Source organism: Lacerta agilis, chromosome 4 (assembly GCF_009819535.1).
Source record: "Lacerta agilis isolate rLacAgi1 chromosome 4, rLacAgi1.pri, whole genome shotgun sequence".
Classification (NCBI taxonomy): domain Eukaryota; kingdom Metazoa; phylum Chordata; class Lepidosauria; order Squamata; family Lacertidae; genus Lacerta; species Lacerta agilis.
Window position 1 is genome coordinate 31,798,916 of NC_046315.1, and position 23,089 is coordinate 31,822,004.

The 23,089-nt window shown below is 41.2% G+C and overlaps 2 protein-coding genes and 1 non-coding gene across 6 annotated transcripts in view; 2 read left to right on the top strand and 1 right to left on the bottom strand.

Annotated features, from left to right (window-relative positions):
* Positions 1 to 222: 222 nt before the first annotated feature.
* The window catches only part of CMSS1 (cms1 ribosomal small subunit homolog), a 179,099-nt gene continuing 156,232 nt past the window's right edge, over positions 223 to 23,089 (bottom strand). For 2 of the 4 annotated variants that reach the window (XM_033146612.1, XM_033146613.1), the window contains exons 2-10: positions 17,410 to 17,510; positions 15,306 to 15,389; positions 9,825 to 9,954; positions 7,790 to 7,849; positions 6,696 to 6,798; positions 5,092 to 5,152; positions 4,153 to 4,240; positions 3,081 to 3,169; positions 223 to 451 (exon numbers count right to left, since the gene is read on the bottom strand). In XM_033146612.1, the coding sequence (XP_033002503.1) occupies positions 368 to 451; positions 3,081 to 3,169; positions 4,153 to 4,240; positions 5,092 to 5,152; positions 6,696 to 6,798; positions 7,790 to 7,849; positions 9,825 to 9,954; positions 15,306 to 15,389; positions 17,410 to 17,510 (800 nt within the window). In that variant the 3' untranslated portion in view covers positions 223 to 367. Of the gene's footprint in view, positions 452 to 3,080; positions 3,170 to 4,152; positions 4,241 to 5,091; positions 5,153 to 6,695; positions 6,799 to 7,789; positions 7,850 to 9,824; positions 9,955 to 15,305; positions 15,390 to 17,409; positions 17,511 to 21,542; positions 21,634 to 22,235; positions 22,331 to 23,089 lie in introns of those variants that run through there. The other 2 variants (XM_033146614.1, XM_033146615.1) reach the window with 2 other exon arrangements.
* On the top strand, positions 18,255 to 18,327 carry TRNAK-CUU. Its single transcript has one exon. It is a non-coding gene; the product is annotated as a tRNA-Lys (tRNA).
* The window catches only part of FILIP1L (filamin A interacting protein 1 like), a 152,909-nt gene continuing 152,099 nt past the window's right edge, over positions 22,280 to 23,089 (top strand). Inside the window, exon 1 of the mRNA XM_033146610.1 lies at positions 22,280 to 22,326. Coding sequence (XP_033002501.1) covers positions 22,295 to 22,326 — 32 coding nt within the window. The 5' untranslated portion in view covers positions 22,280 to 22,294. The remainder of the gene's footprint in view (positions 22,327 to 23,089) is intronic.

Sequence of the window (23,089 nt, forward strand, 5' to 3'; positions counted from 1 at the left end):
CTGCAGCCTTTTAAGCTGAGATATGATCCCCCAAACTGGCCTAGAGGCTCATTCAAGGATTCCTAGTGAGCTTGTTGCTGAAATGAGATTCCCCACAACACAATCTCTTACCCACTAGCTTATACTTTTGAGTAAATCTTTTGAGTTAACAGTTACTTTATCTGCTGGTGGAAAAATCTGTGTTGACTTTCGATTTCATATCATTATACGCAAACATTTCAGTAGAGGACTCCATACAAAAGCTGGCTTTATTGCAAAATAATTAAGGGTGACAAAAGGGCTTCTACTATATGCATTTCAGAATTAAAAAGCAGCCTCAACTTGGGCAGACTGAAGGATGAGTTGAATTCAAGGGCAAACATTATATCTAAAAGAGTCCCACTTTCACAGTGCCCTCTCTACACAGTTTGATCAGTCCCATTTCCAGAAGTTCAATGGTTTCTTTCCTTGTCTGGAGAAAAAAGGAAAAAAATTAGAGAATTAAGGTTACCAAGGCCGGCGCTTCTGTGAGGCGAGGTGAAGAACTTTGCCTCAGGAGGCAGATCCACCCATTCCTTCCCACCCCAGCAGTTGCCAGCCCCACTGCAGTTTCACCTATGCCACCACTGCAGCACCACCACTGCCCTCACCACAAAAGCCACGCCCCCCACTGCTGCCACTGCATCATGGTGGCAGTGCAAGTGCAGCTGCAGATTAGGGTACAGTTGCAGTGGCTAGGCCAGTGGCAATCTAGGCACAATGGCGTTGTCAGGGAGAGGGCCAGGATCTGTGGGGGAGCAGCAGGGCATTTTGCCTACAGTGGAAAAATGTTCTGGGCCGCCCTTGAAGGTTACTGCAAGACCCCCATGCAAACATTTATTGTGCTGTCTCTCTCACGAACTCACTCACTCCAGCCAGCTGATACCTTATACTTCTCTTATTTTTAATACTGGCACAACACTCCCCCCATTAAACATGTACTTATGAAACACCATCGGTTAAGAAACATGCCTGCAAACTTGCAGCTTGTCGCTTGCCCATGGCAATTAACAGTTCCTTCTGCATTAGGAGTTTGTCAGATCCACTGCTCAAGTCAGCCTGGGCAACACTGTCTGCATGTGGGAGGCTAAGCAGACTAGAATTTTTTTAAAAAACTTGAGCTTGTCTGCAAGGAAGTTTGAACCTATACCTGTTTGAAAGGTCATCGGGGTAACTGACAGTAAATGATGTTTCAATTACAAGCATTTTGGCTGGGAAGCAAATTCAATAAAACTCAGTTTTATGTATGCATATTAGTCATCTTGCCAGCTGCATCAGCTGCTACTATAATAATTTCACATTGAAAAATGCCACAAGGGGGCACCTTCTTGCTTCAGTTATGGAAATTCATTGCAATCTCTAGTAGTAGACTTTTCTGAACATTGAGAAAACCAATGGGCTTACTATATTGTGACATTTTCAACAGCTTGGTAAAACAAGGCTTAGAGTGGAAAGGTCAAACGCAACACATTTAGTGCAAAAGAGGCCCTGGCCACATTCACACATAGCAGTTATCCTTGGGCTAATCAACCATACTGTGCATGGATTGCATGCTAGTGCATTGATCCTGATTGTTTCTGCTTCATTCTTCACTTAAGCAAGTAAAGAAACCAGGATGGGAAAAGCTGAGTGCTACTTCTAAATCCAAGATTTTGGCTTTTAAATAATAATAATAATAATAATAATAATAATAATAATAATAATAATAATTGAATAGGAATTATAAGTGAACAACATTTAAGGAGGGCTAGCAATCCTGGGTTATTAGGGTCGAATACACCACATCCCCAGATATTCAGACATAACACAAAGCTTCCCCTTTACTGGTTTGTTAACCAGCTTGTGAAAAGTGTGATAGAATGGATTCGCTGCACCAGAGGCCATCTCATGCATCATATGGTTCTTGGTGTATCATTATGGCAAATGCTGCTTCCACGTATTAAAGGGCATTTTCTGACCGAGGATGTAGCTAAGTGCCTGCTGGTTTGATAGCATATACAGAACAGTGTTTGCCATAAATTACAAGGTATACCAATCAGCACAGTTCACTCACATCCCAACCCTAAACATACCTGAGGAATTAATACCAAGTTAAGTATGCTTTGGACTGTTTTAGTGTGATATAATCGTACTCTAATCAAGACAATTCTTTAATTTTGGTTTCAGTGGTTCAGGAGAAAATAGGTATAAATTATGTGATGCTTGTATATACATCTGTGCAGTTGCATATCACAGTTTTGTACAGTATTTTGTACTTTTCAACTGTACTTTTATTTTTAGAATTTCAAATGTAATAAAGGGGGAAAGTATGCTTGGGAGTACAGCCTTAAAAGTACAATTTTCCCCACTAAGCTACCAGATTATGAGCATAAATTCAGTTTACAAGATCAGATGATTTGCCCTATTATGGAATTGTGTTTTTTCAAAAGAAGGTAAGTGTAAGTGTTAGTCCTCCTTAGGTAGAGGGCAGGAGTTAACAAAGTGTGTGTGTGAAATCTGCTAGAATAATTTTTGTTCTGTTCTCCAGGCTTACCTCTAACAGGTTGTTGTTGTTGTTGTTGTTAGACACTCTATTTGAAAATCCTACGGTCTGGAACTTTTTGAAAGCAGCAGCAGTACTTGCTTATGTTGCTGCTTTCCTACATAGCTTATTTGAAAGGTGTCAGAGAAATCAATGGAACTTGACTTTAATGAAAATGAATGTAGGCTTGAGGTGTTAAAGAGAATCACAGCAGGAAAGGTAAGCATGCCAGGAGGCTGAAGAGAGAGGCAGCCCAACACATTACTGCATATACTTCCTCTCCTGCTTCAGCTAGACAGAGCTCTTCAGCACCACAGCAGCCATGTAAAGACTAGCTGACCCATGTAGTGACAAGTCCATGTTCCCAACATAATGTGTGCAATGGCCCAGCATGTATCTCTTAAGCCTCGGATTAGAAAACTAAAATTATGATGTGCGTTTGTGTAAAAAGTCCCTTTCCCCTTTGCATTTCTAGAATGTGAAATAGAAGAATGTAAGACACCACACAGGCTTTTACTTGTTAAATATTATTGCTTGGTACCTCAGGGATGTCAATTAATCTTCTTAACTTCTGATCTCTCCAATTCCAGTCCAAGATGACATACTTCAAGGATGTCATGCTAAGACCATCTGAGGAGATAGTAAGAGACATTTGTTAGTAGTGTGACAAGTGCATTATCAAAATGATATTGGGCTTTTAAATTTTTTTGCTGCCCAATCAATCCCCAGGCAGCTAGTCTTTGCATATCAAGTCCCGCCCTTCTTGGTTAACAGACTATAAAGAAAGATCCCTGCAAGTTTCTGGCTATGAAATCAGTCCTGTGCCTATTCAATAGCTAAACACAAAAGCAGAACGGCCACTGGCATGCTAATCCCAAGTATGTGCCAGCAACTAATTCCCCAAACTTCTACTTCATAAAAACGCAAGAACTGTGCTTTTATTACGCTGATGATTTATTATTTATAAACTACTTTTCTGTTCAAATTCCCAAAGCGGTGTGTCATAAGCAGCATTATGAATATGATGTAATGCTGGCTCTTGCTCAACCATTGTTAAGAGACTGGGTAGAAGCTGCAGGGTTGCACACTCCAGCCCCTCCATTCTGCAAATTCCTGCTTTAAACTGCAGAAAAGGTGAGCACGAGCCTCAATGGTAGCCCCTTCTACAACAACAAACCTTCCCGTACACGCAGAGATCAACTCTGTAGACCCTCCTCTGAAGCTGGGGGAGCAGATGACAAAGTGAAAAGGCCTTTTTGGCGATGAACCTCATTTGTGGAATGGTCTTCCCAGGGAAGCTCAACCTGATGCCTTTATAGCACAGACAAAGAGCTTCATCGCGGTCTGACTGTGCTAAGTGCACTGTGTAGGTGTACGCTATTCCTTTCCCAGTTTGCTTACACACTTGTACGAAGGGATGAGTGAAGGGGAAGCGACTGGGCTGTGTGCATCTGTATGCAGCTCGTGCATAACCACTGTTTATTAAGCACAGATTCTTGGCTTATTGTGGCATGCAAACATGGCCTGCCACAGATGATCAAATATACAGACTCAGGAAACAATTCTTAGGGGTGGAGGAACCCTCTATTTTCGTTACTGCAACACAGCCTTACCTTGCTGTAAGAGTGCTTTGATCCTTCCAGGTGTCCCAACACCCACATGGATGACCCCTTTCTCCAGCATCTTCACCTGCTCTTGTAACTGTTTGATGGAAACAAATAAAAACGTAGCATTTGCAGGAGGCAGGGGAGAGAACAACTATATACATTTCCAATTCCTTCTCAAATATTTAAAAGACATCTGAAGAAATCTCTAGACTAACGGACGTTCGGCATTACTCCATGGAAAAGAAAAGAAACCTAAGTGGGAAACTTTTCAAGGGGAAAAGGAAAGCAACTAAAGCCTACTAACTATAAACAGTGTTTGTTTTCTTTTAATGTGCTATTCAATGCTTCCACCTTTTTCCATAATGGACGTATTTCCACCACCACCTACAAACAACTGAAAAATCAGTATGCTTCTGTGGAACTAAGAAATGTACATCTGTATGAAGTTAACATGCACAATATACTTGCCTTTATAAAGTTAGCACCAGATTGAATTTGTTTAGGAATAAGCAGGGAAAATATACTTACTGGACACAGTTAGCACACAAAGGCAACTACACTCTGTATTTAAGCCATTTTGCCTGGTAGTCCTTGGCAAGCAGAATTCCATGCAGGCAAGTGACTAGGATTGTTACATCCCTTCTCTGTCATACCATTTGGTTTCTGTGCTAGATGAAGGAGGAAAGGCTTTTCCTCCAGGAGCAGCATAAAAAAGGCTAGCAGAGGGAGCTAGAGTGATCTTTCCCTCTTCCTCTTCCCTGCACGGTAGCTTTCTCTTTTTTACTAGCCCAAGAGGCTAGTATCCCCTGTTTGCTGATCTCTTAGCAGACTAGTAATTGGTGGAAGGGGGAGGCGGAGGTGGTTAGAAGAGCTTTGAGACACCCAAAGGGCAAGTGAACAGAAAATAGTTATAAAAATAAACTCATCTCTCTTAACCGTGCTTACCTTTATGTGTTTTGCAAACATCTTCATCACCTTGCCATCTCCTTTGAATGCTGCCATTGACCTAGAACAGAAAATAGTTTTAAAAAAGAAAAATGGAACTGAAAAGAAAATGAGGACAGGAACTGATGTATTTCAAGTACAAAAAGAATGAGTGCACCAAGGGAAAGTTTATTAAATTGTAATGGTCCTCAGTGTTTCCAGCCCTGGGGAATACCTGCTGAACTCCAACCTACAACATAAGACACACGCTCAGGTTTTTGTTTTACCTCTCTCTCTCTCTGGGAGGTTGGCGAAATTATGGGTCTCCAGAAGTTGTTTGACTCCAGCTCCCATCAGCCTCTTCCAGTGAGACCAATAGACAGGGATGGTGGGAACTGAGAGTCCAGCAATGTCTGGAATGCCACAAGTTCCCCACCTCTGTTCTAGGTGGTAGCATTCTTGTACCTTCACTAATGGTGTCAAGACTTCTTTGCCTAGGGACATGATTTCTGCTTCAAGAATGACAATGCCCAGGATTCAAATCCAGACAAACTTATGCAATAAGGGAGAAGGATGTATCTTTTACTAAAAAATATGGGGAGAGGGACCATAGCTCAGTGGTAAAGGGACCCCTGACCATTAGGTCCAGTCATGTCCGACTCTGGGGTTGCGGCGCTCATCTCGCATTTGGCCGAGGGAGCCAGCATACAGCTTCCGGGTCATGTGGCCAGCATGACAAAGCCACTTCTGGCGAACCAGAGCAGCACATGGAAACGCCGTTTACCTTCCCGCCGGAGCGGTACCTATTTATCTACTTGCACTTTGACGTGCTTTTGAACTGCTAGGTGCACAGGAGCTGGGACCGAGCAACGGGAGCTCACCCCGTCACGGGGATTTGAACCGCCAACCTTCTGATCAGCAAGCCCTAGGCTCTGTGGTTTAACCCACAGCGCCACCCGCTCAGTGGCAGAGCTATGGTAAAGCAATGCTTTGTTTGCAGAAGGTCCCATATTAAATATCTTTATCTACAAATACAAGTAGCTTCATGTGAGACTCTAAAGAACTGCTGCCAGTCCAAGTATCCAATATTGGGTTATATGAACAAATATAATAAACTAGTATAGGTTCCAGCTGTCATGAAACATCGGGAAATTCAGAAAGTGTACCTTATGCGGTACACAAAAACCCATCTGCTATAATTTATTCTTTATACCTATTAAAAGGACCTCTGTCCTCCTTGGTGGTTTATCACTCTTCCCCTTCTCTTTAATAAAACCACACATATAAAACCAAACCAACCAAGGAAGAAGTGGAAGTGGTACTGGTGCAATACATCTGTAGCATCCCAATCCATTTGATGGAGATTAATGCTTCCCAGAACTAACAAGATACCATATGCAACAAGTTAAGAAGCTTTTTAAAAACTGTTATTTTGGACTTGAAATATTCATGCTAGAGCTAGGCAAGGAAGCTACCAGTGTAGGGAAGCTGCCTGAGCAAATACATCTGTGACTTCGTAGGCTAGCAGAGGACAGACAGTGCCCGGGTTTTGCCTATGATTCAGTGGTTTCAGACAAAACCTCAGAAAAGGGTGCCAGCTTCTATTACATCGCCTAACGACATACTTGATGAGTTCCAGACAGCGAAGAGCGGAGCTGCAGATTATCATCATCACCACTGACTTCTTCTCCATGTGGTTTTTACGGAGCTTCGCCCATTTGGGGCAGACTGCAGTGGGGAAGACGACATGCCGCAGGAGCAGTTATGCAAAATGTACAGCAATGACTAATTGCATGAGAACATGGTGCTTACGTGCCTACTGGCAGGCAGGCAAACTTTTAAGTTTGTTTGACTTTTGTAAAAGCCACATTGTAATAAATAAATTTCCAAAGCTAATCCACTCCAGGCAGGTAGGTGAGCATCAAACGGCATGGCGAAGCAAGACCACTGAAAATGTCAAAAGACACTGGACAAGCTGTCCCATCTCCCAAATGACCATAGCATAATATTGTTTTGATATCTTTATCTCTCTCTCTGTGTGTGTACATGTGTATAAAAGAAACACTACAGATTAAGCTCCACCTTACTCTGCTATATAATAGTATATAAAAAACCTCACATAAAGCTAAATATAATAAATATTACAGAACTAAATATTGCACCAGTTTCATGACCACAATATATACCATTGCATATTATCCAAGTATTTTTTGTTTTTGTGATTTGTATGTACAGTATACTCCATTTTTCTATAAATCTATCTGGCACAAGGGCTCCCTTAGATATTTTCAAGTTTGAGAGCTTGGTTTTAAAACCCTTCCAAACAATGTTCATACCAGTTCAGAATCTGGGGAGAAATGTGATGATTTCTAGCACAAACCTGTTGATAATTGGACTGCAGTGAGTAAATGTGTATGTATTATTGGCTTTTTAATCATATTTTTTTTATTGTCAACCACCACCAAGTACCAAAAACAAGCAAGTTTGTTGCTGAACATTAAGAAAATAACAATTTCTGTTGGAAATCAATAAAGGACCAAAACAAACATAATCTAACCACGTTAAGGTAATGCACCTATACAGAAAACAGACAGTAGAATAAGAAACACGTTTATTTAGACTAATAATGGAAATCTAAATTTGATTATAATCCTTTAAGGAAAAGAATGGGCATGAGAGTTATATGCACACAACACCTTCAAACCAATGAGCTACTCACTTTCTTTCAGGTAGGAAGAAAAACTGTGGGTGAGGTCATTTGCAGGGAGGAAACAGGCATCTGAAACCGCAAGAGAATATTGTTGCTTGGTGCTAAAACTAAGACCTTCGATTAAATCTTCCAGGAAAGCTCTTTTGCCAAAAGTCATGTACAGTGCTCTTTGGAAAGGCAGAGTTTCACAAGCACTCACAGCTAATAACAAGAAGCTTTAAAGCAGACTAGCAAAATGATGGGAACAACATTTAGCCCAACCAGTGCTTTTCCCCTAGAAAAATACGTGCTGGCACTGTGTATCCTTGAGTACCCCCTGAAAAAAAAGCACTGAGCCCAACCCAGATTCCTTCTAAAATCATCTTGCCATAAAGCCCTCTCCTAATTTATCCTTAAACATAGCTTTGCTTAACCAGCTGTGCATGCTACGAAATGTTTGCAGCTTTCTCTTTCAAGAGCTGAATCATTAACCAATACCACAAAACTGCACAATTCAACTATACAGAACAGTTCCTGAAACCCACACCAAACCCTGGCTCACCCGAGAATGGCAAATGCTATACTTTCTGTATCTCCAGCAGCCAGGGGCTTACAAAGCGATACACGAAATCCTGCTGCTTACACAAGTATGTTATTGCTGACTTTCGTTAGCAGCTAGAGATCCAAAACATCTTCCCCACTCTATGATACACAGTTCCATTTCTTTCAATGCATTTTATTTTATTTAGGTATTTGTCTTTAGGAATTTACAGTCAGCCACGCTTCGAGGGCACTTTACATAAAAAGAGATTATTAAACCATTGTTAAAGGTGAGGTGCCTGGCAGACAATCACTTAAACCTTGGTTTAAGATGTCACAGAATAGCACCGGTGAGAGTAGCAAACACTTGAGATGGGTTTGAATATTCTCTTGCTCTTCACTTGCGGCTCTGTAGCTTTTGGATCTGCCCTTAGGCAGGGTATGGTCAGAAACCCCAGCGTGTGAAGAGTTAAGATTCCGTCTGTTTGAGTGGCAGTTCGCTCGCATGAGGCGGGACTTTTCGCCCTTTAAAAGGAGGGAACTGCAGTTGGTCAAGGAGGGAGAAAGAGGGAGTGAGTGGTGACTGAGGGAGAGAGGGTTAGAGACCAGGACAGTGGTGGGTAGGTTAGGCTAGGTCGAAGGTTGAGTATGTTATACTGAATAGTAAACCTTTTAGGCTGTTATGAAACTACGTTTAAACTTTTGATTCTCTGAAACCGTTATGCTCTAAAAAGAAAATAAAGACTAGTTTTGTTGCTATAAGTCAGTCGTCGTCAATTTTTGGGTCCAGCGGGTTATAAACTGCTCATGAAGAGGTGAACCCAGGGAAGAGTCCAAACAGTCCTGCGGGGTGTTAGTTTGTGTCTTAGGGGTTTCACTCAGGAGGGGCTAGCGGGCTGCAACATTGTGTATGCCACGGAGTTGCTAAAAGGGCTTAGCAGACTGCTACAGTGAGGGATCTAGAGAGAGAGACCCTGGGGCTGTAGGCAAAATGGTGTTTAACCCCTGAAGCCCAGAGCAAGGATTATAAATGGCCACGGCAGCTGGACAAAGACACTCCGGTTACTAAGATACTCCCGTTTTGTAACTACCAGGGAGTTAACTTCATTGACGGAACTCCGAGGGACAGGTGGGGTGACTAATTAGTCTGGCCCGGAACACCTGAGCAGCAAAAAAATAAAAATAAATAAACTTAGTAACAGGGGAGGGGAGTGTGACAGGGAGGTTCGTTGCATCACTCCTTAACCATAGTTAAGGAGGTGCTCTGGGTTTGCATGTCATACTAAAGTATGGTTAACATTAGCAAAGGTTTGTAAACCAAGAACAAACCTTGGTTAATGAGTGATCTTTAACTATATTTAATAAATCATAGTTACATTGCTCGGCTGGGATCAGAGTTAAATGTTGCAGCACGGTTTAGCACGAACGAACCAGGCCACAGTTGTGTTACAAACTAACATTCCTATTGTTCTTTCTGCTGGTGCATCTTTTATAATATCCTTCATTATATAATATATTTCATTACCTGGCAACTGTAATTCTTCTAATTCAATCACTGAACGTTTAGCACAAAAATGTTCCTTAATAAGTTTCTGTAGGTCTTCAGGGACTCCTGGTTTTGGAGATGATTTTGAAAGAATATCAGAAATTTTCTTCTAAAGAAACAGAAGAAGAGGTACATTCAGCACAGCGATTCCATCTTCAGCACTCTTGCTGATACACTGTTTTCTATTCTTTTTTTTTATTTATTTTTATTAAGAATTTATTAAAATTTTCAGATTAAAAACATAAAAGACAAAAAGAAAAAAGAAAAAGACATAAACATTAAAAACCTACAACTTATAACTACAAACCACTACAAAACAGAAAAAATACAACATAGAAATTACATCTAATTACACAAAAATAAAAACCAATTCCAAAATACTCTAAACTTATTCAAATCTTACTTAATGGACTTCCCCAAGCCCTCTCTTCAGTGTTCATTTCAAATATACTTTAGTAACTTTATAACCCCTTTAAATCTTCTTTAAAAACTTATCTACCTCATTATCAATCTCTATATCTCTAAACTTATTTTAACAATACAAAAACCTTAATTCTTACATCTACCCTAAAACTCCTATTTTAACTTAACCTATTATTGCTATCGCCTCGATTGTCCTTTGATTCCATCAAATCTCTATCTTTTCACGTTTCTTTAAATAGTCCTTGAATTTCTTCCATTCATCTTGCACCTTTTCCTCCCTCTGGTCACGGAGTTTCGCTGTCAGTTCTGCGAGATCCATATATTCAATCATCTTGATCTGCCAATCTTCAACCGTTGGTAATTCTTCAGTTTTCCAATTTTTTGCAATCAAAATTCTAGCTGCTGTTGTGGCATACATAAAGAAAGTTCTATCCTTACTGGGTATCTCATGATTGGTCATGCCCAGCAGAAAGGCCTCTGGTTTCTTAGAGAAGGTGTGTTTTAACACTCTTTTAATCTCATTATAAATTGTCTCCCAGAAGTCCCTTACCTTTGGGCATGTCCACCACATGTGATAGAAGGTACCTTCAATCTGTTTACATTTCCAACATTGATTGCTCACATTATGATACATCTTAGCTAATTTGACTGGTGTTAAATACCATCTATAGATCATTTTCATTATATTCTCTCTCAATACATTACATGCAGTTTTCTATTCTTTTTGTAGCCTGAAAACAACAGGTCTTCAAAAACCTTACAAGTGGGACATCTTATGTAGTCTACATGGATTAAGACACCAGGATTCAGTTTAGAATACTTTAGATGGATATGGCAAAAGCTATCTAAAAGCTGTTGCTTTTTTAGCACGTTTAAACAGCTTTAACACATTTGCTCGTGCATATAGCTTCTGCAGTGGCCTGAAGAATGTGGAGTCACATCAAATGGGAGGCTTTTATCCATATTTCTCTCAACCACCCCCAAATCTCTGCTCAGCTGTTCATCAAGTTTCTATGGGATTGTCCCAAACAAGCATTAAAAAAATTCTCCAAGCAGAAAGGGACAGCTGAACTGTTGTGCCTTCAAGACCATAGCACCATCCATGCTTGCATTTTCTAATTCAACAAATTAAAATTTTCCTTTAAGGGCAGAGATTGTCTCCTGGGCAATTTTCAGAGTGATCTTTTGCATTAGTTTAACATAGCATACATAAGCAGATAAGAATCTGACAAAGATCAACTGGACTCACTTCACTTAAGGCCGGGAGGTGGGGGAAAGAGCACTATTTCATGGGGCTATTACATCATTCACTGAGTCACTCAATTCCTCCAGGAAAATAATGGTACTCTGGAGGGTGATGCTGATATTAACAAGAAATTCCATAACAGTAAGAACAAGGACACCTGAATATATTCCCTTCCTTCAAAGAGCTGTGGGAGGAAACGTTCTTCACGCAGGAAGTTTTATTATTTTGCTTCTAATTCATTCCAGATGCTAAAGAGCAAAAGGCTTTTTAAAAAGAAAGAATTGGGGGTGGGGACACAGAGATGTTTGCTGTGATATCCATGCCACACTTATTTCCTTACAGCTTGTTCATTCTGGGATTCAGTGCTATAATGCTACAAATATTGCTCTGGAAAGCACCAAAAAACGAGGTGTGATGTCAGTCTCCAAAACGAAACAAAAGCCTTCCAATGGAACATTTTTTTACATGGATATTACATCCTTGCAGGAAAGCTTGTGAATATATATTAAAGTATGACAACTGCACCCAGTGTCTGTTTAAGACAGCCTGATAGCTCAGGATAGAGTGGTTAGAGTGTGGTGCTGATAATGCCAAGGTCGCAGGTTCAATCCCCATATGGGACAGCTGCATATTCCTGCATTGCAGGGGGTTGGACTAGATGATCCTCAGGGTCCCTTCCAACTCTACAATTCTATGAAAGAATATAAGAAGAGCTCTGTTGGATCAGATAGAAGGCCTATTTAGTCTGGCATCCTGTTTCTCACAGTAGCCAACAAAGTGCCTGTAGAAAGGATATTGTTTACTTTAGAATAAGTGTGTCATATTATGTCTGCTGCATTCGTTTAATCACTGAGAGCCATCATTTAGTGATGCACTGGCACCACTAGTTCTGATATCTCTGTCAGACCTTATAGCTGCCTTTTCAAACACACTGCTTCTTGTTTTGCCGGAGGTTACAAAGTCCAACACATAATGAGAACCCCAAGGATAGCTTCATGTCAAAATATAAAACAAGAGAGTCAAATCAGGTTCACAATCGGCAGCAACACATTCTATAGAAAGAGCAGTGCTAAGACAGCTTTAAAAAGGAATTTAGCCAATTTCACAGAGGCAACGTCTATCAATGGCGCTAAGGTATGATAAAATGCTGCAGAGTGGAGTACTCCAATTCAGGTTTCTAACCAGCCATACAAGCCTTTCCCAGGACACTCAACTTCATTCCCCTAGTTTTCTGCTTCTGCCCTGCTCCAGTATTCCCTAGCCAATGAGCATGCCCAGTCCTTATTCAGATGTTTTGGCAAAGTATTTTTTTCCTCTTAATTCTGCAAACCTTGGGGTGTTCTCAAGCCAGTTGGTACCTCTTGTGTGTGGTTGGTGCTGTTTTGCTATACAAGGATCCAGGCTTGGAGAACTGAGCTCCCTGTCAGTATATCGGCAAGATCAGCACTACTAAAGGTGTTCTGCATTTGCAAGAACTCGGTCATTTAGCATGGCAGCACCCACACTTTGGAACTCCCTGCCTATTGAAATCAAGCAGGCATTCTTGTTTAGACAAGCCTACCCAGATGCTTAGAAAGTTGTTGTAAAATTAATCTGTTTTAGAATATTTACTTCTGTATGCTTTAATTCAGGGTTGCAAACTTTTCTTGATTTTATTGTTTTACCTTTTGGTCAACTGCCATGCCCCGGTATCTATGTATTCAGTGAAATGCATGGAAATGCCTTCTGCACATATCACTGTATAGGTGTAAGGCTTCTCCACATGGTCAGAAACTCTGGGGTATTCAAGATTCTGCGTCAGAGGTGTACATACTAGTCCCCTTTTACACATGCTGCCAAACAAATGGACACCAGGGTGCAGCCACTGTCTTCAGTGAGGCTAGAAAGCACAGTCCTGCTTGCCCCTGCAAGTGCACAGTGTTTTGGTGGAGTATGCTGTTCTTATGATCACCCCAATTATTCACAACTGAAATGAGGATTTTAAAAATTGTGAATTATCTGGAGAAATCGCACATATGGAACACCCGGACAATTTATAGATCTTCTTCTTAAAGCTGGATTTTGTGTGCTTGTTTTTAATGTGGATCTGGTCTGCAGAGCTGGCAACCCACTTCGGCTGAGCACAACCTGCCACTTATTTCATGTGGCTTCCCAGGTGCCTGAAAACCTCCTATTTTTTTTTATTCCCAGGTAGGTAATCCCAAGTGGTTTAAAAAATAAGTGGTTATTTTTATCCCAACATGGTTGGCAGGCTGAGTTCAGCTTGGGAGGTCACAAGTGGTGTATGCCTGGTTTAGCACTTTGACAAGCGACTCCTGATACAGAATTTGGATATCTTGCATTTGCCTGTTGAATCAAGGGTAAAGATACTACGTCCGTGTTGGTATGTGCAGCAAATTAGTAGAGCTTTAAAATAATGCACAAGTGAAAAGAGTAATAGGTAAAGGTAAAGGTACCCCTGACCATTAGATCCAGTTGCGGACGACTCTGGGGTTGCGGCGCTCATCTCGCTCTATAGGCCGAGGGAGTCGGCGTTTGTCCGCAGACATCTTTTGGGTCATGTGGCAAGCATAAATAAGCCATTTCTGGCAAAACCAGAGCAGCGCACGGAAACACCGTTTACCTTCGCGCTAGAGCAATACCGATTTATCTACTTGCACTTTGACGTGCTTTCGAACTCCTAGGTGGGCAGGAGCTGGGACCGAACAACAGGAGCTCACCCCGTCGCGGGGATTCGAACTGCCAACCTTCTGATCGGCAAGTCCTAGGCTCAGTGGTTTAGACCACAGCACCACCCGCGCCCCTCTGCGCCACCCACAGAACTTAAAAGCCTGATGCTGAATTAACTCAGCTTTTTTTTGGAATACAATCTTATATCTGAGAAGTTGGGAGTTTTTGGCAACTGAGCACACCCATATATCAACTCAGAAAAGACAAGATCCTCATGTTTTACCTTCTCAATGGGAGTATGTTGGATTTATAACCTGCAGACAGTTATCCCTAGTGGTTTGAACAAGGGATTTGATTTATTAGCATTTTTGTACCAAGTTTAATGTTGCAATGTCTGTTTTCACTTCAAATATATTTCATGGCTATTCATGTTGTTTTAAAAACCTTACATGACACAAATAAGGCAGGTCCCTTCACTGTACTCTTCTTGTATTCATTTTTGTTTAGACAAGCCTACTTGCTTTAATTTTTTAAAAAATGTTTAACATTGTTGTATTGAACGGTTTTTACCAATAACTGTACAGTTTTAATGTGGACTAACAGGTTGCACCAGAGGTTGCCACAATGGGAGAAACAGGAGGCTCTTGGAATGTGATGCTTTGAACCCCTTTTATCACAGGCTTGGGTTGTGTATATGTGTAAATAAACCATATATCCTAAAGACACCATAGTCTCCGTTGTGCCTCATTGTCCTAAAGGAAACACAGACCCTGGGGTAAGCGCCTGGAACCCCTGGAATCTTGCACTGCTGTGGAGATTGGGGTGATATACAAAAAATACTTCCCTACACTGAATTACTCAGTTCTATATTGAACAGGGATTTAGCTCAAATATATTAGTGGAGTAAGATAAAACAAGGATGGAGTGTTCTTGAATGAAATGATTTTCAGTGACTGAAAAATAACCCTCAGAACTAAAAGGATAAGGCGTGGGGATAAACTTTAAAGCTTTTAAAAAGTCATTTGTTTTGTGTCGTCTCGGAACAATTCTGAAGCATTTTATAACAGCCTCCAGAGAAGCATTTATGGTGCTATGTTGCAATGTCAGTTAGGAGTCAGTACCTTTCTTCTTCTCTTTGGCTTTGCTTCACTTTCGTTTTTATCCGCAGTGTCCTCTTTTTCTGCACCGAGGAAACATTCTGTAGCCTGCGGGTGGGGAAGGTGGGCGGGGAGAGAGAGAGAGAAAGAAGGAAAAGAAGCTGAGCATTTGGGCTGAGTTACATCATCATTAAAAACACTTTAGAAACACAACCGAACGGGTCTGTGGGAATTAGGCACATGTCTCGGCTGCCAGGATCTGCCAAAAACGAAAAGATTCTGGATCCTGCTCTATCTGTCCAAATCAGCCTGGCTGTGGAAGAAATCAAAAGCATACTGCAGCTGGAGATAAGTGGGAACTAACAACAGGAATAGGGCTGGTTTACCATTTAACAAACAAATAACTACTGGCTTCACGTTACATAATGAATGAACTCTATCCATTCTAGATATGGAATTTACAGCTGGTTAACTGCATGCTTTAAACACAACAGAAAATAATAATAAAAAACTTGGCATTAATTATATAGGCTATTGAGTGAACAAGAAAAATGCACTCAGAAACTGATTGTTGCTGCACTGTTTGCGAATGATCTTTTCTCAATGTATAATGATGTCCTGTGCCTTACAAAACATCACATGACTGGGTGTTGTTGTTTTTGTGGGGGTGTACATTTAAAGGAACATATTGAAAAATCTGTTTCTGCACCCTGCCAGTTTAAGAGTATCTGACTCTACCCTTCACAATTTTTGCTACATTTGAGGTCAAGAAGGGTCACAATGATTAGAAGTGATCCTCAATGGAACAAAGCAACTTTGAACATAGGAATCCCCCTTATCTGACCCACGGTCAGATAATTTGGATGCAGCAGCAACACTGAGAAGTGATGTGTATATGGTTATTGGGAATCAACAACTTGTTGGCAGAGCCCTCCTCACCTGGCCTGCACTTCCAGAGGGAAAGGCCAGAGGTGTGTTTGAAGCATACACTGTTAGCCATTGCTGCCTGAAGGTGATGGTGCCTTCCAGAAGCAGCACCAAATGTTCCACCCAGCCATCTTTTCCAAGGGAAAGGCTACATGGAGCAAGCATGCCCTGTTAGGTACCACTTCCCATTGGTGCTCCGAGTGCCTTCAAGCAGTGGCAGTCAATGGCAACCCTGTCTGCTTTTCTTCTTCCAGAGGAAGAGGCCTTCCTCCCAACTTTGGGACTGGTGGAGAATCGCTATAAAACTCCTTGGACAATCCTACCCACCCCTGCAGATTTGAAGTTTGGAGCGCTCATCACACTCATCAGAGGGCAGTGCTACGTTCAGCACTGTGAGCGTATTTGCCGAAATCTAACCTTTGGCAATGGCCCATGCAAAGTTTCTGGAAGAACGGGTTTTCAGGCTGGTCTTCAAAGCAACAGTTATTTTAAAATCTGCTCCCCTCGCCTTCCAGAAATTGAGATGTCACCAACACAGAAATACAGTGTTCTAAAAGAAAGCTTTGATGTGGAAAATCAGCTTGAACAGGATGAAACAGCAGTATACACTAAAACGTAACAAATTAATTTTAACTGGCAGTCAGTTTTTCTTTTGATATTTTTTTTACTGCTTTTAGCCAAAGGCCTTTGCAAAATAGTCAGTCAGCATACAAGATGTCTGGCAGTATGTCTTGGTAAATTCCACACCTGCTACCTTTCGGTAGGGGTATGTTTGTCCCCATCTGCCCACTCAAAAAATATTTTGGATTTTTCATGTGCTCCAATTTAAGATGCAAAAGACTTTAAGAGGTCTTTGCAGTTTTTGACAAGATGCTCCAGAGTCTACGCTGCTTTTTTCTAGTGCTGTAACTCTAAAGAAGCTTTCACAACCTAGTGCCCTCTGGATGTTTTGAACTACAATTCCCATTGGCAGCAGACAGCATAACTGTGGGCATTTGCACACTCTGGTCACTAAACTGGTGATAGATAAAATGCTGAACTGTAGAGCTGGGAACCAAGTACCAACTAGTAGAGTTGCTATAGACCCAGAAACTCAAGTATTTGGATTCTATCTGGCAAGCAGCACAGAAATTCCATTGCCCACTTTTCATTATGCATCATCTTTCTCTGCTTGGTAGTCGTGAGAATAAAACCAACCAACCTGTTTTCTTTTCTTTGAAGTAGGTGCCATAGGGGTTGTATGTTGCTGCTCTGTTTTACTTGTGCCAGCATATTCTTCCGAAGAGGCATCAGGTGACAGACCTAAAGACAAAAGTAAATATCAAAAACATATCCACTGTTCTGCATTCTGATCAAATGACACCGATGCAATTATTTCCTCCAGTAGTAAACTTGAGGGCTTAAGTGCCTATCAGTTTGGATGTGCAATGCCTCCTCCACTGGCCAAAAAGAAAAAGAGAAAAAAAGAAAAAGCTAGTGGCTTTTACATATTCCTGGGGCATTATGGTTGAGGGGGAAACATTTCATTCCCTGCACTGTACAAGGAGGGGGTTTGGGAGATGGAAGGAATACCAGTTTATCAGATTCCAGAGGAACATTCAACATGATCCAGAGGTTCAAAATTCAGTTGCAATGCAACATTTACTATGCACTGGAATATATTTGTATTGCTCTATCCAGGTATCCATATGCTGAGTCAACTGCTTCCCAAGATACCCACTTGTATACTGTAACCTAGAGACTTTGTACTGTCTATAGCTTGCCAAGAAAATCTGACAGCTAACTTTAACATTTCTTTATAAATCCTGACTTGGCATGTTCAGAAAGCGGAGAGGGAGTTGCCCCCAAAGCAGAGTCATAAATAGCCTCTTCTCCTGTATCTGCTTGTATATTGCTCATTATAGAACTCTAAAAGTAGACAAATGGCTTCCAGGATACAATGCACCACCTGTTAACTGCCCATCTTTACTTTGGAACTGGATTGCAGTATGCAATACCCTCCAACTTTTTTTCAGCTTGGAATGACACAATTAAGTTCAGCATCTTGCTGGGATAGCTCAGTTGGCAGAGCATGAGACTCTTAATCTCAAGGTCATGGGTTCAAGCCCCACATTGAGCAAAAGATTCCTGCATTGCAGGGGGTTGGACTAGATGACTCCCATGGTCCCTTCCAATTCTACAATTTATGGTTCTAATTACACGAATCTGAGAAAGACACCCCATAGCAATATATTAAATGCTTCCTGCTCCTGTGCAAACTTTCCCCAGTTCAAATGCATCTTTGCAATAAATGGTTATTTAATCTGGAAGAAATATCAGGATTGAATTCTGGTTTTGAAAGGTATTATTTACAGTTTAAATGGCTAAAAATTGCTATATGCTGTACAGACTTAAAACAACAACAACAGCAACAACAGCAACAACCACCACCACCACCCCAAGATAACCCATGCCTCTGGGATTAACATCTAACTGACATAACTAAAAAAAAAAAAAAAAGGAAAACTCTCTCAGGTACCAACTATTAAATTGTTAGTTCTCATAAGAATCAGCAAGGCTAAAGGAGTCCAGGAAAGGAAGGAGAGACGGGGCAGTTTGTTTTTCAGATAAGGGGAAGGAGTACGTCTTGCTGGCCCACCTCGCCTGCTGTAGCCAGGTGATATTCAGTTTCTATTTGTTCTTTGTTCCACCATGAAATTCATACTGGCATATAAACGGCTCAGGACCGCAATACCTCAAGGACCACCTCTTTCCATATGAATCTACCCGGACCCTGAGATCATTTTCTGAGGCCCTTCTTCATGTGCCTCCTCCTCGAGTGGTCTGGAGGGTGGCAACACAAGAACGGGCCTTTCTGCAGTGGCTCCCCATCTGGGGAATGCTCTCCCCAAGGAAGTTTGCCTGGCGCCTTCATTATACACCTTTAGGCGCCAGGCAAAAACGTTCCTTTAAAACCTGGCCTTTGGTTGATTTGATTGACTCCCTATGCCCCTTTAAAATGAGTGGGGGGGGGAGTTATTGGGTTGTTGTTTTTATTTTGATAAAAACAACCCAATAACACACCCCCCACACACACTCATTTTAAAGGGGCATAGGGTGTCAATCAAATCAACCAAAGGCTAGGTTAAAAAGGAATGTTTTTGACTGGCTATGTATTTTGTGGTTTTATATCCTGATTTTATTCTGTGAATCACCCTGAGACCTGTGGGTATAGGGTGGTATATTAATAATGATGATGATGATGATGATGTCCCAGATCATCTCTCACTCCAAGCTGTGGCTAGACCTAGACCTGCTTAGCTTCAACAAAGTTGCTGCATTATTTGCCTTCAGACACCAAGAACATATGGATGGGCACGTCAAAGTGCAAGTAGATAAATAGGTACCGCTCCAGCGGGAAGGTAAACGGCATTTCCGTGCGCTGCTCTAGTTCGCCAGAAGCGGCTTAGTCATGCTGGCCACATGACCCAGAAGCTGTACGTTGGTTCCCTTGGCCAGTAAAGCAAGATGAGTGCCGCAACCCCAGAGTCGTACGCGACTGAACCTAACGGTCAGGGGTCTCTTTACCATTTTATTACAAGGAAAGACATTTTTGGATAAGCACAAGGCTGATTTTTGACCTATAATACCAGCTATATGCCTCAACCTATAGTTCTAGGCATACTGCAAGGTACTCCAGGGCTATGTGTGCAGGAGTCCCCATTAATTTGAACAGAGGTAGGTGACCACACATGATATGCTTTTGGCGCTCTGTGCGGAAATGAATGGAAAAGCCATGTGTGCACGACAAGCTCTGCCTGCAGCTTGCAACAGATCCATAGGAGCAGGGCAAGTTCATAACTGGCACTTTCTAAACAGTTTCCTAGGACTCAACTATATTGACAGAATAAAAAAGGCAGAAAATATGTTCTGACAAAAGCAATTATATAATAAACTGGGCTATTAGCACAGCAAAAGCTGACTAATCACTTCCAGGCAGGGATATTCAGGGTTTTCAAAAATATGCTGAAGTTGGGAAATGATTTAGGTCCTCATATATATATTTGTTTTGGTTCCTGCAATAACCATGACTTACCGGTATATGCTTTACATGTGGTACATTTGCACAACAAACCAGCTAGTCATATTTTGAAGGGCTACTTCATGGTACAGACAGCTGTCAGTTTGAGTAGGGGTCCCCAAACTGTGGCCCATGAGCTTCCATTGAGGTGGTCCACAGAATGTCCACATCATTTTAATTTTTATTGCTTCTCTTATTTCCTTTAATGTATTATAGGTGATGTTGATGTGGAGACAAGCAATCATTCATTCATACATGGTACATTACAAAACAAATCAGTGCAGATCACCCTAAGTTTAATATTTCCCAGCAACACTAAACAAACAAGCAAACATACAAAAGAGGCGGGGAATACTTGGGAACAGCTGAAATCGCAGAGGTTCAGAGAGTAATTAAGTCTGCATTCCATTGTAAGACTCATAGAAACTGCAGACTTTGGGGCTCCAACACCAAGCCCAGCTTTTTCGCCCTCCTGATCCCAGGTTTTGTTTTAATATCCAGCTTTATGGAGAAGTTAAAAGCTTACTCATTGTTTCCTGACATTATGGTTGGTCTTAATAAACCTTTTTGTTTTTTGGATTCCACTTCGCCCACCCCCAAAGGATCAACACAGCTACCAAGGTCTTTTGTCTGCTTTAAATAGAGGTTAACATACTTACCCTTCATATTTTTTTTCATCAAAAACATTTATATCCCACTTTTCCTCAACAAGACCAAGGTGGCTAACAAGGTAAGTTAACAAGGTGGCTAATAATGTAACAATTTTAAACACAATGTCATGGCTATAAATAGAACAAAGCAGCCATAACATACTGAAACAGCATAACAAAAACACTATACCCATAAAATAATTTAGTTTAATTAAATTCACTTCAAAAAGAAGAAAGCCATTTATGATCCCCAAATCCTTCTTAAAAAGGAAGGTTTTGACCATCTTACAGAAAGCCATTAGAGATGGGGAGAGGCAGGTTCCAGAGCCTGAGTACAGCTACAAAAAAGCCTGTTTCCTGGTCCCAAATAGATAGATTTATGGGGTATTTGGGATACACAAGAGGGCTTCTGACATGATCTCGTTAAATGGGCAGGTTCACACAGGAGAAAGCAGTCCCTCCTGTCTACAAGCATGTGTGATACTCTTGCTCAGCTTCTAAATTATTTGATAAATTGCAAGCTGAGGTTAGGGAGAAACTCATCAGTGACCATGGTTGAGAACGGTAAATCAAAGCATCTGCATAATCCAGGGCCTGCAAAGCACATGGTTACATTACTCATACTTCTTCTCTGAAGGTTGTACTTTAGATGCCTCTCAACTCCTACTTTACAGAGAACAGTTCTCAACTTGAAGGTATTCTCTGTTTGGAGGGCTGCCTAGCCCAAGTCCAGTTTAGAGATTAAGAACCATAGGAAGGGAGTGCACCAACCTTGAATATGTTAGGGGCTCCAACTCTCATTGGTCTCAACCAGCAAGGTCAATGGCCAGGGATAATGAGAGCTGTAGCCCAAAATATCGGGAGGACACCAGCTTGGTAGAATCCAGTTTAAATTATAGTATTATTTCTAGACCAGCATCTATACATACATATAAATGAGCATATGCAAATGTTTGCAAGCCTGTGTCCTCTCTGTGTGTAATGCCTTTCCTCCACTTTTTTGGCAATGACTAAGCAGCCACCCTAGGAATGGTTTCTTATCAAGCAGGGTAGTTTTGCATGCTCTCAAGCTACATACAGGGGCAGCATTAATATAAACTGTAGCACAGTCAAACTAGCTTCTTGTTTTGACTAAAAGGGGAAATGCTATGGGCTTCTCCACTGGGAAGTTTTCCCTTTCTTCCAGGCTTAATAAAGCAGAACGGGGGGGGGGGGGAATACTGGAAGCAGTCATTCCTCTGAGAATACCCATTTGAAAAATATCCACGCAGGCAGAAATTAAGCAGGATGCGGTTGCAATAGAGATAGCGCCCATACCTGGCTTGCGGCAAGCAGATGTCTGCTACTTGCATTATGTCCTATCTCCTCTGCAAAGAATGACAAGAGGAGAGGTCAGCTTTCCAACAAGGTCAGTATTTGGAGAGCGGAGCATGGAAAGTGGGTTGCGTTATATTTAGAGTTTGGTCTAAATCAGTGCCAGTGTTGCCCCCCCTCCCATCTCTTCTTTGCAGTGCTGTCTCTCAGGTCCCTGGATCTTACACTGCTGGATCTAAACCTACCCAATACAAAGGGAGGGGAACTGTTCCAAAGCTTCCAAAAAGAGCAAACTGTGTGGCTTTTTGAAATGAGTGCTCTGGATGCTCAGAATATAAAGCTCAAGTAGAATTTCACTTCTGTAAAGAGACATTTTTATTTGCTGACCTGGATTTGTCCTTTGTGAAGGGGCGGAAAAAAGGAAATTAGCCAGGAAGCTGCCTTCTCAAATATGGTAAGATTTTCTATTCTAATGTCATTTTAGAGAAATTGTTGTGTGGCTGTTCAGTGTAACAAATTGTACTATATTTGCCTTTAGTGTGAGGTTTCCAAATATAAATGATAACAATTCTGCTTTGGATGTAATCTTGTTTATTTGATTAGAGATATACAGGTTTCCAATCCTATTGTGTAAATAATACACAAAATAATTATGTGCCAAAGTTAATCCCTGTCTATAAACTTTCACTGAATGGCAGGAAAAATATTAATAGAAATGGAAATATTACATCACTAGAATCCTCGGGTAGAGGAAATAAAGTGCATGTCTGTGCATATAGATTATGTCTTATTACTTTTGAACAGGTATAGCTTTTCACCTACAACATTGGTTTCATGGCAGGTAGCAATAGATCTGA